Source organism: Tamandua tetradactyla, chromosome 20 (assembly GCF_023851605.1).
Source record: "Tamandua tetradactyla isolate mTamTet1 chromosome 20, mTamTet1.pri, whole genome shotgun sequence".
Lineage (NCBI taxonomy): Eukaryota > Metazoa > Chordata > Mammalia > Pilosa > Myrmecophagidae > Tamandua > Tamandua tetradactyla.
In genome coordinates, this window is record NC_135346.1 from 62,904,790 (window position 1) to 62,920,741 (window position 15,952).

General features: G+C 43.9%; 1 protein-coding gene across 2 annotated transcripts in view; it reads right to left on the bottom strand.

Moving 5' to 3' along the window:
* IBA57 (iron-sulfur cluster assembly factor IBA57) overlaps nt 1-15,524 on the bottom strand; it is a 40,101-nt gene extending 24,577 nt beyond the window's left edge. The window contains exon 1 of one of the 2 annotated variants that reach the window (XM_077137920.1): nt 15,473-15,524. Coding sequence is in view for 1 of the 2 variants with exons in the window: in XM_077137919.1 (XP_076994034.1) it covers nt 10,196-10,536 (341 nt within the window). In the remaining variant the exon portion in view is untranslated. Of the gene's footprint in view, nt 1-10,195; nt 10,548-15,472 lie in introns of those variants that run through there. The other variant, XM_077137919.1, reaches the window with a different exon arrangement.
* Between the last annotated feature and the right edge of the window lie 428 nt (nt 15,525-15,952).

Consider the following 15,952-nt stretch of genomic DNA (forward strand, 5'->3'; position numbering starts at 1 on the left):
AGAGAGAGAAAGCAGAGAAATGCTAGGGAGAAACCAGGAATGCACGGGGGCTTCTAGGGAAAGACAGCCCTTGACACCTGATAGCCTTGCCTTCCAACCGAAGGAGCTGCCAAAAAGAGCACAAAACAGTAAGACCATAAATAAGTGACCAACAGCCACCCAATAAGGAAAGGAGTATAACCTCACAAATGAAGTTTAAAACTCGCCAGGCAAGAAAAGCATCTAGAGCAGAGTAGAACAGACAGAGAAGCTAGTTCCCGAGTCTATTCCAAGTAGATAAAATCGTAACAACTCCTATTGCCGTGCTCAAACTTAGGAGAAGCAGTTTGAATGGATAACCGCTTTTCCCTCTTTTAACCACTGAGGAGAAACGGAATATAAGCTATGGGGCTGTCTCTCTGATGGACGTGAAGACTTCAGGGTTTCACAAATTATCACGACACTCCAGGGTTCCACGGCGAGTCCCAGCAGGAATGGTGTATTACTTCCATCTCCACCACCCAAGTGAATATTCTCTGGCACACAACTTTTGATTAACATCTCAGAAGAGAGACCACAGTCAGGGGACTTCATCCTTCAATGCTATACCAGGGTGAGATCAAGTTTCCCACAGTCCCTCTCCCCCCGCCCCCCAGCTACAGGACAGTGAGTGGCACACCAGATATATCCAGTTCTGAGAAATCAGCTAGGAGAGAAAAACAACAGCTCTCCAATACGGCGGGAAGAATGTCCCCCTACAAATGAAAGTAAACCAAATGTCTAGAAAAAGCCACCCAAACTAACAAGAACCACTGGCTGAGCACCCCTGCAAAGACACACTAACGAGATGAAAAGGTAGGAAAATAAAAGGAAAAAACAAAACTCAAGAAACAGGAGAAATCCCTTTATACCGTAGGACTACTTATAGGAACATGAATTCGACAAACAAGAGTTCTCAGGCAAAAAGATGTAATGGGAAACATAAGGAAGGAAATTTGGGGGCCAAGGCAACATCACTTCAAAGCTAATAAATATATTGAAAGCAAATTTAACACTGCAATGATTACAATAAATACTACTGAAAATTACTGACATAATGGCTTAAGATAATCAAAGATGTAAATTTCTTAAGATAAAGAAATTAAAGCAATTAAAATATATTAAAGCATTAAATATATCAAAGTATTAAATATATGACAGGCAATCATGATGTTATCCCTGGAAAAAGGGAGCACATAGAGCACATAGGGAGCAGGGGTCAGCAAACTTTTTAGCCGGACAATAAATATTTTAGGTTTGAAGGCCACGTGGTTTCCATCAGCACATGACAAAAGTAGCCAGAGACAATTTGCTAAACCCCAACCACCATCAGTCCTCTTGACTCTTAAGTACACCTAGGGCTCAAAATGAGACTCTATGAAGGCTTCACGTGCTAGCTTTGCCTTCCTGGAACACATATTCACCCAGGGTTCCAAGCCTAGGTTAGCTAAATCCTGACACGCAAAGGCACCAGCCTCTTCAAGCTTATCAATTAATTACAACCCTTTATCCTGTAGTGTGGCCACCCCTTCTCAACAAGAAAAAGTCAGAACAGTCATTGTCCAAAGATCCCTAAAGATTCAGAGAACAATCAAAGGAGGAGGAGGTATAACAGAGAAAACAGGGTTTAACAAATGAGTATGACTACTGAGTCACTCTATCAACAGTCCTTCTAGCCACCAGTGTCTTGGAGCAGCCAGAAGGAAAGATCTAAGACGGTGGAATGGTAGGCCATGTCAGACTCTGGGCTCTCTTCTGCAACTGCTTGAAGTGTGCTTTGAAAATTACTGCTTTTTTCTTTCTTTGCTCTGTATACATATTTTACACTAAAAAAATTTTTTTTTTAATTTTAAACAAAAAAAAAAGTAACTATTGACAATATGTAAGCAAATGGGCATGACAATGCTCCAATAAAAGTTTATTTATGAAAACAGGGAGCCAGCCTGAAGACCATATTTTGCTGATACCCTCTGGTAGACTGATAGAGTCCGCTAAGTGCTCAGCAATATGATACTATAAAAAACCCCAATAAGAAATACATCACCATTACATCTCAAGCAGTAAGGGGTAAAGAAAAGCTTTCAGAGAGAAAAAAAAATTCACAAAGAACTGGAAAAGGAATGGCATCAAACTTCTCAACAGACAATCTTGCAGCAAGAAAACAATGAAGATCTTCGTCATGACTCTTAAGTCTGGGCCTGTCAGTTCGCCCCGGCGTTACTCGTCTCCAGGGCTGACATGGAGTTTTTAGAGTTCAGCCAATCACATAACGTCTAGATCTGGTTGCCAGGCAGGTTATGCTAATAAGACCCCACCCTTTGTGCGGCTCCCACTCTGAGGCAGGAAGAACTACCTGGAGGCGGCAGTGGGGGGGGGGGGTTTGATTTCCATCACTCCTAGGGAGAGAGAATCGGGGACCCACTGATCTTCCAGCTCCCCTCACCCAACGTTGTAGAAGACTTTTAAAAATTTTTAATTAAAAATTTTACAGAGAAGATGGCTGCCTAGTAAGACGTGCGGGTCTTAGTTCCTCCTCCAGAACAGCTACTAGGGAAGTAGAAACGGTACAGAACAGCTCCCGGAGCCACGAGAGAGACCAAGAAGACAGTGTACCCCATTCTGGAACGCCTGACTGGTTGGGAGAACCCGCTGCGGTGACATCAACGAGGGGCGCGCGCTTCCCCAGGCCGGGGCGGCAGGCGGACAGAGTCCCTCCCTCCCTCCTTCCCGGGCCGGCTGGGAGAATTGGACAGGCGATCCCCTCAAGCCGCGGGGGCTGGCGCCCCCCACCACGCGCGGTTCCCCGGACCAGCTGGGAGAATTGGATCATAGATTCCCCAAGCCACGGAGACCAGCGACCGGGGTCCTTTCCAAACACGTTGCTTCCCAGTCCGCCTGGGAACAATGGATAGGCACTCCCCCAAACCGCGGAGGCCGGTGCCCCCCCACCACGCTTGGTGACCCAGGCCGGCTGGGAAATTTGGACAGGTGCTCTCCCAAGCCACGGAGGCCGGCGACCCTTCCCACGTGCGGATTCCCAGCAGGCTGGGAGATTCGGATTGGCACTCCCCCAAGCCGCTTCGGCTGGCGATCCCCCCCCCCACAGAGAGAGTTCTCCAAAGTTAAAGAAGCCACAGCATCTTTTACTGGTGGGACCCGCAGACAGATGAGCGCCACGAGCGCCACCTACTGGGCAGGATAAGAAAAACAGAGCCCAGAGATTTCACAGAAAAATCTTTCAACCCGCTGGGTCCCACACCCAGGGAAATCTGATTAAATGCCCAGACATAAGCAGAAGAAAACGGATCACGCGCGAAAAACTGAAGATATGGCCCAGTCAAAGGAACAAACCAATAGTTCAAATGAGATACAGGAGCTGAGACAACTAATTCTGAATATACGAACAGAAATGGAAAACCTCTTCAAAAACCAAATCAATAAATTGAAGGAGGACATGAAGAAGACATGGGCTGAACAAAAAGAAGAAATAGAAAAACTGAAAAAACAAATCACAGAACTTATGGGAGTGAAGGACAAAGTAGAAAAGCTGGAAAAAACAATGGATACCTACAATGGTAGATTTAAAGAGAGAAAAGCTAGAATTAGTGAATTGGAGGACGGAACATCTGAATTCCAAAAAGAAACAGAAATTTTAGGGAAAAAAATGGAAAAATTTGAGCAGGGGATCAGGGAACTGAATGACAATATGAAGCGCACAAATATACGTGTTGTGGGTGTCCCAGAAGGAGAAGAGAAGGGAAAAGGAGGAGAAAAACTGATGGAAGAAATTATCACTGAAAATTTCCCAACTCTTATGAAAGACCTAAAATTACAGATCCAAGAAGTGCAGCGCACCCCAAAGAGAATAGACCCAAATAGGTGTTCTCCAAGACACTTACTAGTTAGAATGTCAGAGGTCAAAGAGAAAGAGAGGATCTTGAAAGCAGCGAGAGAAAAACAATCCATCACATACAAGGGAAACCCAATAAGACTATGTGTAGATTTCTCAGCAGAAACCATGGAAGCTAGAAGACAGTGGGATGATATATTTAAGTTACTAAAAGAGAAAAACTGCCAACCAAGACTCCTATATCCAGCAAAATTGTCCTTCAAAAATGAGGGAGAAATTAAAACACTCTCAGACAAAAAGTCACTGAGAGAATTTGTGACCAAGAGACCAGCTCTGCAAGAAATACTAAAGGGAGCACTAGAGTCAGATACAAAAAGACAGAAGAGAGAGGCATGGAGAAGAGTGTAGAAAGAAGGAAAGTCAGATATGATATATATAATACAAAAGGCAAAATGGTAGAGGAAAATATTATCCAAACAGTAATAACACTAAATGTCAATGGACTGAATTCCCCAATCAAAAGACATAGACTGGCAGAATGGATTAAAAAACAGGATCCTTCTATATGCTGTCTACAGGAAACACATCTTAGACCCAAAGATAAACATAGGTTGAAAGTGAAAGGTTGGGAAAAGATATTTCATGCAAATAACAACCAGAAAAGAGCAGGAGTGGCTATACTAATATCCAACAAATTAGACTTCAAATGTAAAACAGTTAAAAGAGACAAAGAAGGACACTATATACTAATAAAAGGAACAATTCAACAAGAAGACATAAGAATCATAAATATTTACGCACCGAACCAGAATGCCCCAAAATACGTGAGGAATACACTGCAAACACTGAAAAGGGAAATAGACACAAATACCATAATAGTTGGAGACTTCAATTCACCACTCTCATCAATGGACAGAACATCTAGACAGAGGATCAATAAAGAAATACAGAATCTGAATATTACTATAAATGAGCTAGACTTAACAGACATTTATAGGACATTACATCCCACAACAGCAGGATACACCTTTTTCTCAAGTGCTCATGGATCATTCTCAAAGATAGACCATATGCTGGGTCACAAAGCAAGTCTTAACAAATTTAAAAAGATTGAAATAATACACAACACTTTCTCAGATCATAAAGGAATGAAGTTGGAAATCAATAACAGGTGGAGGGCCAGAAAATTCACAAATACATGGAGGCTCAACAACACACTCTTATACAACAACTGGGTCAAAGAAGAAATTGCAAGAAAAATTAATAAATACCTAGAGGTGAATGAAAATGAAGACACAACATATCAAAACTTATGGGACGCAGCAAAGGCAGTGCTAAGAGGGAAATTTATTGCTCTAAATGCCTTTATCAGAAAAGAAGAAAAGGCAAAAATGCAGGAATTAACTGTCCACTTGGAAGAACTGGAGAAAGAACAGCAAACTAATCCCAAAGCCAGCAAAAGGAAAGAAATAACAAATATCAGAGCAGAAATAAATGAAATTGAAAACATGAAAACAATAGAGAAAATCAATAAGACCAGAAGTTGGTTCTATGAAAAAATCAATAAGATTGATGGGCCCTTAGCAAGATTGACAAAAAGAAGAAGAGAGAGGATGCAAATAAATAAGATCAGAAATGGAAAAGGAGACATAACTACTGACCTCACAGAAATAAAGGAGGTAATAACAGGATATTATGAACAACTTTATGCTAATAAATACAACAATTTAGATGAAATGGATGGGTTCCTGGAAAGACATGAACAACCAACTTTGACTCAAGAAGAAACAGATGACCTCAACAAACCAATCACAAGTAAAGAGATTGAATTAGTCATTCAGAAGCTCCCTAAAAAGAAAAGTCCAGGACCAGACGGCTTCACATGTGAATTCTATCAAACATTCCAGAAAGAATTAGAACCAACTCTCCTCAAACTCGTCAACATAATCTAAGTGGAGGGAAAACTACCTAATTCATTCTATGAAGCCAACATCACCCTCATACCAAAACCAGGCAAAGATATTACAAAAAAAGAAAACTACAGACCAATCTCTCTAATGAATACAGATGCAAAAATCCTCAATAAAATTCTAGCAAATCGTATCCAACAACACATTAAAAGAATTATACATCATGACCAAGTAGGATTCATCCCAGGTATGCAAGGATGGTTCAACACAAGAAAATCAATTAATGTAATACACCACATCAACAAATCAAAGCAGAAAAATCACATGATCATCTCAATTGATGCAGAGAAGGCATTTGACAAGATTCAACATCCTTTCCTGTTGAAAACACTTCAAAAGATAGGAATACAAGGGAACTTCCTTAAAATGATCGAGGGAATATATGAAAAACCCACAGCTAATATCATCCTCAATGGGGAAAAATTGAAAACTTTCCCCCTAAGATCAGATACAAGACAAAGATGTCCACTATCACCACTTTTATTCAACATTGTGTTGGAAGTTCTAGCCAGAGCAATTAGATAAGAAAAAGAAATACAAGGCATCAAAATTGGAAAGGAAGAAGTAAAACTATCACTGTTTGCAGATGATATGATACTATACGTAGAAAACCCAGAAAAATCCACAACAAAATTACTAGAGCTAATAAATGAGTACAGCAAAGTAGCAGGCTACAAGATCAACATTCAAAAATCTGTAGCTTTTCTATACACTAGTAATGAACAAGCTGAGGGGGAAATCAAGAAACGAATCCCATTTACAATCGCAACTAAAAGAATAAAATACCTAGGAATAAATTCAACCAAAGGGACAAAAAACCTATATAAAGAAAACTACAAAAAACTGCTAAAAGAAATCACAGAAGACCTAAATAGATGGAAGGGCATACCGTGTTCATGGATTGGAAGACTAAATATAATTAAGATGTCAATCCTACCTAAACTGATCTACAGATTCAATGCAATACCAATCAAAATCCCAACAACTTATTTTTCAGAATTAGAAAAACCAATAAGCAAATTTATCTGGAAGGGCAGGGTGCCCCGAATTGCTAAAAACATCTTGAGGAAAAAAAATGAAGCTGGAGGTCTAGCGATGCCGGACTTTAAGGCATATTATGAAGCCACAGTGGTCAAAACAGCATGGTATTGGCATAAAGATAGATATATCGACAAATGGAATCGAATAGAGGGCTCAGATATAGACCCTCTCATCTACGGACATTTGATCTTTGATAAGGCAGTCAAGCCAACTCACCTGGGACAGAACAGTCTCTTCAATAAATGGTGCCTAGAGAACTGGATATCCATACGCAAAAGAATGAAAGAAGACCTATATCTCACACCCTACACAAAAGTCAACTCAAAATGGATCAAAGATCTAAACATTAGGTCTAAGTCCATAAAACAGTTAGAGGAAAATGTAGGGAGATATCTTATGAATCTTACAATTGGAGGCGGTTTTATGGACCTTAAACCTAAAGCAAGAGCACTGAAGAAGGAAATAAATAAATGGGAACTCCTCAAAATTAAACACTTTTGTGCATCAAAGAACTTCATCAAGAAAGTAGAAAGAGGGGCGGGCCGCGGTGGCTCAGCGGGCAAAGTGCTTGCCTGCCATGCCGGAGGACCTCGGTTCGATTCCCGGCCCCAGCCCATGTAAAAAACAAACAAACAAACAAAATACAATAAAAACAAGAAGTTGTTTCCCTTCCTTCCTTCCATCCTTCCTTCCTTCTCTCTGTCTTTCCTTCCCTTCCTCCCTCTCTCTTAAAAAAAAAAAAAAAAAAAAAAAAAAGAAAGTAGAAAGACAGCCTACACAATGGGAGACAATATTTGAAAATGACATATCAGATAAAGGTCTAGTATCCAGAATTTATAAAGAGATTGTTCAACTCAACAACAAATAGACAGCCAACCCAATTACAAAATGGGAAAAAGACTTGAACAGACACCTATCAGAAGAGGAAATACAAATGGCCAAAAGGCACATGAAGAGATGTTCAACGTCCCCGGCCATTAAGAGAAATGAAAATCAAAACCACAATGAGATATCATCTCACACCCACCAGAATGGCCATTATCAACAAAACAGAAAATGACAAGTGCTGGAGAGGATGCGGAGAAAGAGGCACACTTATCCACTGTTGGTGGGAATGTCAAATGGTGCAACCACTGTGGAAGGCAGTTTGGCGGTTCCTCAAAAAGCTAAATATAGAATTGCCATATGACCCAGCAATACCATTGCTAGGTATCTACTCAAAGGACTTAAGGGCAAAGACACAAACAGACATTTGCACACCAATGTTTATAGCAGCGTTATTTACAATTGCAAAGAGATGGAAACAGCCAAAATGTCCATCAACAGAAGAATGGCTAAACAAACTGTGGTATATATGTACGATGGAATATTATGCAGCTTTAAGACAAGATAAACTTATGAAACATGTAATAACATGGATGGACCTAGAGAACATTATGCTGAGTGAGTCCAGCCAAAAACTAAAGGACAAATACTGTATGGTCCCACTGATGTGAACGGACATTCGAGAATAAACTTGAAATATGTCATTGGTAACAGAGACCAGCAGGAATTAGAAACAGGGTAAGACAATGGGTAATTGAAGCTGAAGGGATACAGACTGTGCAACAGGACTAGATACAAAAACTCAAAAATGGACAGCACAATAATACCTAATTGTAAATTAATCATGTTAAAACACTGAATGAAGCTGCATCTGAGCTATAGGGTTTTTTTTTGTTTTTTGTTTGTTTGTTTGTTTTTTTACTATTATTACTACTTTTATTTCTTTTCTCTATATTAACATTTTATATCTTTTTCTGTTGTGTTGCTACTTCCTCTAAACTGATGCAAATATACTAAGAAACGATGATCATGCATCTATGTGATGATGTTAAGAATTACTGAGTGCATATGTAGAATGGTATGATTTCTAAATGTTGTGTTAATTTCTTTTTTTTTCTTTCCGTTAATAAAAAAAAAAAACACTGAATGAAGCTGCATCTGAGCCTTAGTTTTTTGTTTGTGTCTTTTGTTTTTTTTCTTTTTCCTTTTCTTTTTTTATTATTATTATTTTTATTTTTTTCTCTCTATTAACCTTCTATATCTTTTTCTGTTGTTTTGCTAGTTCTTTTCCTAAGTCGATGCAAATGTACTAAGAAATGATGATCATGCATCTATGTGATGATGTTAAGTATTACTGATTGCATATGTAGAATGGAATGATTTCTAAATGTTGTGTTAATTTCCTTTTTTTCTTTAATTAATAAAAAAAATTAAAAGAAAAAAAAGAAAACAATGAAGTTATACCTTCAAATTTCTCAGAGACAATTTTCCACCTGGAACTTTACCCCAGCCAAACTACCAAGAAAAACTATTTGCTGACATAGGAGCTGAAAAACTCCCTATGCATCCCAATTTTGGAGAAGCTGCTAAAAAAGAACACGCTCTCTCAGAACAAGGAAACAAACTGAGAAAGATAAAGACGAAGACTCGGGGAAAACAGATCCACATAGGAAAGAGACAACAAGAGTGACGAGGGGGGAAACGAAGGCAGTCCTGGGCAGGTAGGTATACCGCAGGCCTGGAGAGAAATTAGACCAGGTTAGAGGTAAAGCGCAGAGAAGCAGAACTGGTGGATTATCTGCCTCGACTGGCCGTCTGCAGCTGCACTGAGGCGTACAGGAATCAGTTCTGAGACAGCCAGACAAATGAAAACCACAGCGTCTGCAACAACACTCAGTGAGGCCCCTGCTTGCCTTAAACGGTGAGCACTGCTGGTCACAATGTCAACGCAGACTGATTTAACCAAAACCGGATATAACTACATCTGGGGAGATTTGGGGAGGGGAAGAGGAAAACAAGGGACGCCTACAGAATTGCACAAGACAAAGAGGGAACCCTAACGTAAACGCGGGCTCTAATTTCTAATGCAATTACATCCTTTCGTCAGTTGCATCCAAGGAACCAGGCTGATGCACAAGGTTAATAAGGAAAGCCGTGGGGGTGGTGAATATGGGAACTCTGTACTTCCCGCAAGATGCTTCTGCAAACCTACAACTGCGCTAATAAAAATAAATAAAATTCTATTTTAAAAGTAATGGCGCAGGCCTGTCACACGGAATCACGGCGGTGCACACCCAAGTCCCCTTGGGGACTACTTTTCTTCAGTGTCCCAGGTGCCCTTTCCGTGTGGCCAGCGGGACGCGGACCCGACAGAGCCTGCAGCCCTGACGTCCATCTTAGGACAGAAGGTGCAGGGGCGCGTCTGGAGCGCCGCCACCCGCTCGGCCCGGCCGGGCCGGGGACCCACCCACCGCCCGCCGCCCGCTCTCACCTGTACAGAATGACGTCATAGAGCGTCCTGCCCTGGACGTTGAGGAAGTGGGCGTAGCCCGCGCGCGCCGAGGGCGGGCCCGCCCCGTCCCCAGGACCCGGAAGCGGCAGCTCATTGGTCAGCAGCCCCAAGAGAAACGGCGCGGAGTCCGGCCCGCGCACGCGCACCACGGCGCGCTCGCCAAGTGGGAAGCAGGCCCAGCCCGTGCCATGGGCGCTGTCGCCGCCATGACGGTTTGACCCGTGAGCGAGGCGGCGCCTCGAGGCAGCGCACAGCCGCCAGCCCCAGACGGAGCTGCCGCGGCCCGGAGCCAGGCCCCGGAGCAGCACTGCCGCCGCCATCTTGGGCAGTTGTGAGGGCGGCCGGGAAGAAACGGCCCATTGGGCGGTGGCGCTTCGAGCCGCGCCACAGCGGCCTCTAGCGGCGACCGCCGGAGAGCTGCGCGGAGCCGCAGCCTATCAATCAACACGCTCGCCGGGCGGGTCCGACCCTTCTGTCAGCTCCCCTTTTCCCTGCGGTCTGCCCTCCTTACCCAATGCCAATTTGGAGGCCAATCAGGACAATCGCTTCTTGCACACACCCTTGAACTCTTGGCTTCTCTGTCGTTGAAGCTTTCCATAGCGTGCAAACCCTGCAGTTATTTGTTCCTTCTTAGAACATCCTGAGGGATGTGGCCTCAGTCTCTAAGCCCAACTCTGCCGCTGAAACCATTGTCTTCCCCCTACATGGGACATGACATCCAGGGGTGAAAGTCTCCCCGACGTGGGAGATGACTCCCAGGGAGGAATCCAGACCTGGCACCGTGAGATCAACAATTCCACCCTGACCAAAAGGGGAAAAAGAGGTATAACTACATAGTATCAGTGGCAGGGAGAGTTCAGTTAGAGCCGAGAGGCTACTCTGGAGGTTGCTGTTATGCAAGCTTCAGGTAGACCTTGCTACCCATCATAACCTGCCAACCCCCAACCAGGACCATTCCAGCCAATCCTAAAGAACACCTAGAATAATATATAATATTCCACAAGGGTTCCATGTACTAGGGTAACTTTGCATAAACCTACAACCTCAGATGGGTCCCTGTCCAGATAAGTCCTGAAACCTAGAGGGCCCAGCCTCTCCAGAACATCAGATAATTCCATCTCCCTACCCCTTATTAGTTACAGACCCTTCCAATATCAAAAATTTAGAATTGCCATAGCCTAAACAATCCCATTGAGAGGTATGGAAAGATCAAAGGTGATGGTGGAATTATACATAGAAGATAGAAGTTAAATGAATATGAATGCTGAATCATTAAATTGATCTCTCTTTTAGTTCCCAGTATTCTAGAGCAGCCGAAAGTAAAAATCTAAAATTGTGAAATTGTACCCATGTCAAAGTTTGAAATATGTTGTAGAACTAATTGTGGGGCTGTGCTTGGAAATTTATAGCTTGTTTGTATATGTATCATTGTACACAAAAAAGAAGGAAAAAAAAGTCAATTGGGATGATAAAAAGTATTTAAACCCTCTAACTTCCTAAACTCTGGAGCAGCTAGAAGGAAAAGTAGGAGAGGGTCATATGGTAGCATATGACAAACTATGGGATCTATCCTGTAACCACTTTTTGAAGAGGGCTTTGAAAGCTATTGCTTTTTTATTTCTTTGCTTTCTATAAATGCTATACTATATAATAAAAAAGTTTAAAAAAAAATCCTGATGCCCCCATAAGCTACTGCCCCCAATTTTTTGCTGCCCTTTGCAGCTAAACACTTTAAAAGAATATCTGTGCTGTCTGTAATTACTGTCTTCTCACCCTTTTTTTTTTTATGAATAGTTTTACCTATACAAATGTTTTATTTATTTATTTTTTACATGGGCAGGCACCGGGAATCGAACCCAGGTCCTCTAGCATGGCAGGCAAGCATTCTTGTCTGCTGAGCCACCGTGGCCCTTCTCATCCTTCTTTAAGAAAAAAGCTTCATCGTAGTAAATATATAACTCAATCCCATTTTAACCATTTTTCAATTGTACAATTCATTGATATTAATTACATTCACAATATTGTGCTATTATCACCGCCATCCGTTACCCAAACTTTTTTATCACCTCAAACTCTGTACTCATTAAGTAATAACTCCCCAATGCTTTCAAATACACACATCTACTAGTACTCTGTAATCTACTCTCTGCTTCTATGAGTCTCTTGTTCTATTTATTTTGTATAAGTGCAATCATACAACATTTGTCCTTCTGTGTCTGGCTTATTTGACTCAGCATGATGTTCATCCATTTTGTCCCACGAATCAAAACTCTGTTCCTTTTTACAGCTGAATAATACTCCATTGTGTGTTTAGACCACATTTTGTTTATACATTCATCTGCTTTTTATCTTCTCCCAAATCCACATTCACTCAAGACAGAAGCTCTTGTCTGAAGTCCAGATGGCAGATGACCACAAATTATTTGCAGTTCCTCCTATAAGGGCAATATCTATTTTCTCCCTCCTTGAATCTAGGTTAAATCTTGAGACGGGGGGGCTCCAAGATATTCATTGTCACTTTTGCTCTAGTCTACTTGTCAAAGCCCTCTTGGGATGGTACTCCATAGGAAAAAGCTTGGACCAGTTTGCTGAAGACGTGCAGCCCTACTGATAACAGGGCCATCCTTGAAGACTTCTTAGACTTCATGGAATCCCAATCCAGCAGTCAGATAACTGCAGCTACAAGAGTGGCCTCAACCAAGCCCCAAAGAAGAACCACCCAGCTGAGCCCAGCCCAAACTCCTGACTCTCATGAGTGAACAAACTAGTGGTTGTGTTAGGCCACTAAATTTGGGGATGATTTGTTACACAGCAAAAAGTAACTAAAACAGTCACCAAAAACCTCCATATTGCTAAAATTCTCAGTCCTTTCTTAACTGAGCTTTATTGCTACCTTGACATTGTCCAACATTCTATATCCCTCAAGATACTTTCTTCACTTGGCTTCTAGGACACCACACTAGTTTTCCCTTCCACCTTGCTGGTTGCTCCTTTATGGTCTCCTAAGTGCCTCCTCCCCTTCCCAAACCCGACCACTGCAGGGGTGCCCATGCATGTCCTCCGTCTTCCCTCACTTCCTCAAGGATCTCATTGAGCTACTCAGCTTAACGTACTGTCCATAGACCAATGACTTCAAAGCCATGTCTCTCGGACAGACACCCTCCTAAATTACAGACACATATTCCCTATTTGCACTGCCACTTGCATGCCTGATGCCTCCAACTTGACATGTACAAGAATCTCTCCGAAAACCTGCCCTGCCTTAAACCTCCCATTCTTGGTACATGGCACTTCAACTACTCCTGAGCCTCATCACAAAGCCTCATGTTATAGGGACTCTGTATTTTATACATGACTTTTTTGTAAAACTGTAATTTCTCTAATAAAAAAAAATTAAGTCTTATGTTGTCCCCTCTCCTTGCTTCCTGCCCACATCTGTGATGTCAGAACCTGGCCTCTCCTTGCCAGTGGGGCTGGCCAGTCACCATCTCTTTTGTGGACCTTTCCCAGACCCCCTGCTGCCCACCCCCTGCAATTATTCAGAACCCAACACGCCTCTGCTCAAAAACCACCCGTGGCTCCCACCTTGCTCAGAGTCATCTCTGACTCACGCCTGGTCTCCCTTCCCTGCCCCAACTTGGAGAGCTTCCCTGGTGATATGGCCAGTCTCCTCACTCCCCCACCTCACTTCAAGATTGGGTGCAGCTCCACCTTCTCAACAGAACTGGCTCTGACCATTTATTTATTGATTTTTCCAATTTCTTATTTTGACATTTTCTAACCTGCAGAAAATATGAAGAAATAATAGCATGAACGACTGTCTCACCCTTAACCTATATTCACCAACTGTTAACATTTGCCACATCTGTCAAATCTTTTTGCTGACCCATTTGAAAGTCCGTGACAAACATGATGCCACTCCACACCCTAAATTCTGCAGGATGCAACTCCTAAAAACAAGGATATGCTCCTTTCCATCCACATACCACAGCCACCTCTGTTCAGTTTAGCACACCCAGCCTCATTCAAATTTCTCCCCCTTTTCCAATTATGTCCTTTGTAACTGTCACTTTTTTCAGTCTAGGGTCCTGGCCAGGATTGCACACAGCACCTGGTTGTCATGTCTCCCAAATCTCCATCCTCTAGGATAATGCAAACCCACTCCCAAGCCCCACCTCTATGTTTCTTTTCCATCTTTTATGATACTGACATTTACGAGAAACTGGGGCCAACGTCTTGCCAGATGTCGCGCCATGGGTTTATTGCATTGTTTCCTCGTGATTGAATTCAGAAGAAAGCATTCTGGCAGGAAGGGCACATCAGTGGCTCTGTGTGTGTCCCCTGCCCTTGCTTATGGGGTGGGCATCAGTGTGTCCTCTATGGACGGCTTGGTCCCTGTGGGGGTGGTGTTGGCCATTGTAAATGGGCCTTTCCCTCGGTAGTTAACCTGTGGGGTGTCACTGACGACTGGGGGGCGCTCCTACTTTCCACAAGCCTCCAACCAATGGTTCTAGGATCTGACCACCCTACTTAAAACTGCCCCCCATTTGTCTCCACCTGGCAGTCCTCCCAATTCCCCAGTCACCCTGTCAGTTTTGTTCTTTTCCCCGTAGACCACATCTCCTTCTAACACAATAAATACTTTGCTTCTTACGGCTTTCGCTTATAGTCTGTGAGCTCCAGGCAAGCAGAGGTCTTTGTGCAGCTTGCTGCGTTTCCCTGGGGCTTAGCACAATCCCTAGCACATATCAGGGACTCAGTCAATATTTGATGAATTAACAGTTGACTGTCCCAGGTCGGTCTTACAGGGCTCCCCTGCTGGGATCAAGCCTCGCCGTCTTGGACTTTGAGGCCCTTCCCCTGCCCCCCACTTGCCCCCACCTGGGCCCACGTTCCAGGTTCCGGCCTCCCTGGAAGGCTATGGCCCCCCAGCCTGTCCGGCCAGCCTGTGGCCCAGCTGCTCCCTCTGGCGGCAGCATCCTCACCCCCTCTGCTCAGCCAGCTCTTTCTTGCCCTCCCAAAGCCTCCACCTTTTCTGCCTGCGAGGCCCTGGATCCTTCCCAGCCAGGCCTGAAAACAGCGGCCCTGCTTTGGGTCAGTGGTCACACCCCACACCTCCCTCCCTGGTTCCCCAAGGTCCCAGTCCCACTCTCCAGCCGACTTCCCGGTTGAGAGCAGCCAGGCCTGGTATGCAGCCCCCCGGCCCGTGGCTGCTGGCCTGCCACCCCTTCATGGGGGAGTTCTTCCTCCACTCACCCGGGGCCAGACTCGGCCTTTGCCTGAGTTCCTGCAGGTGACCCGGCCCCTCCCTGCCAGCTGCCGCGAGTGCAGAGAGGAAGCAGAGTGAGAACAACACAGGGCAGGACGGGGGGCCTCGGTCCTCCCAGGGCAGGGGTCACGTTCCTCCCAGCACCACGTCAGTCTGTCCCTCAGCCAGCCCAGGAGTCGACTTCCCACCCAGTGGCCCACAGGATGAAGGGTGCGGCCCAACCTGGGGCCCCACACCCGGCCAAGGGCATCACAGGCATCTCTTGGAATCTCTCTGCGCGGCCCAGTATGGTGGGTGGCCACACACGAGCCGCCAGGCTATTCAAATGAAGGAAATTCCAATGAAATGTGAAGCATTCGGTTAGCACTGGCTGCCTTTCAATCACTCACAGCCACATGTGGCCGGGGCCCCTTGGTGGTCGGCAAAGACAGCACATGCCACCGTTGTTGAGTTCTGCCAGGCAACAC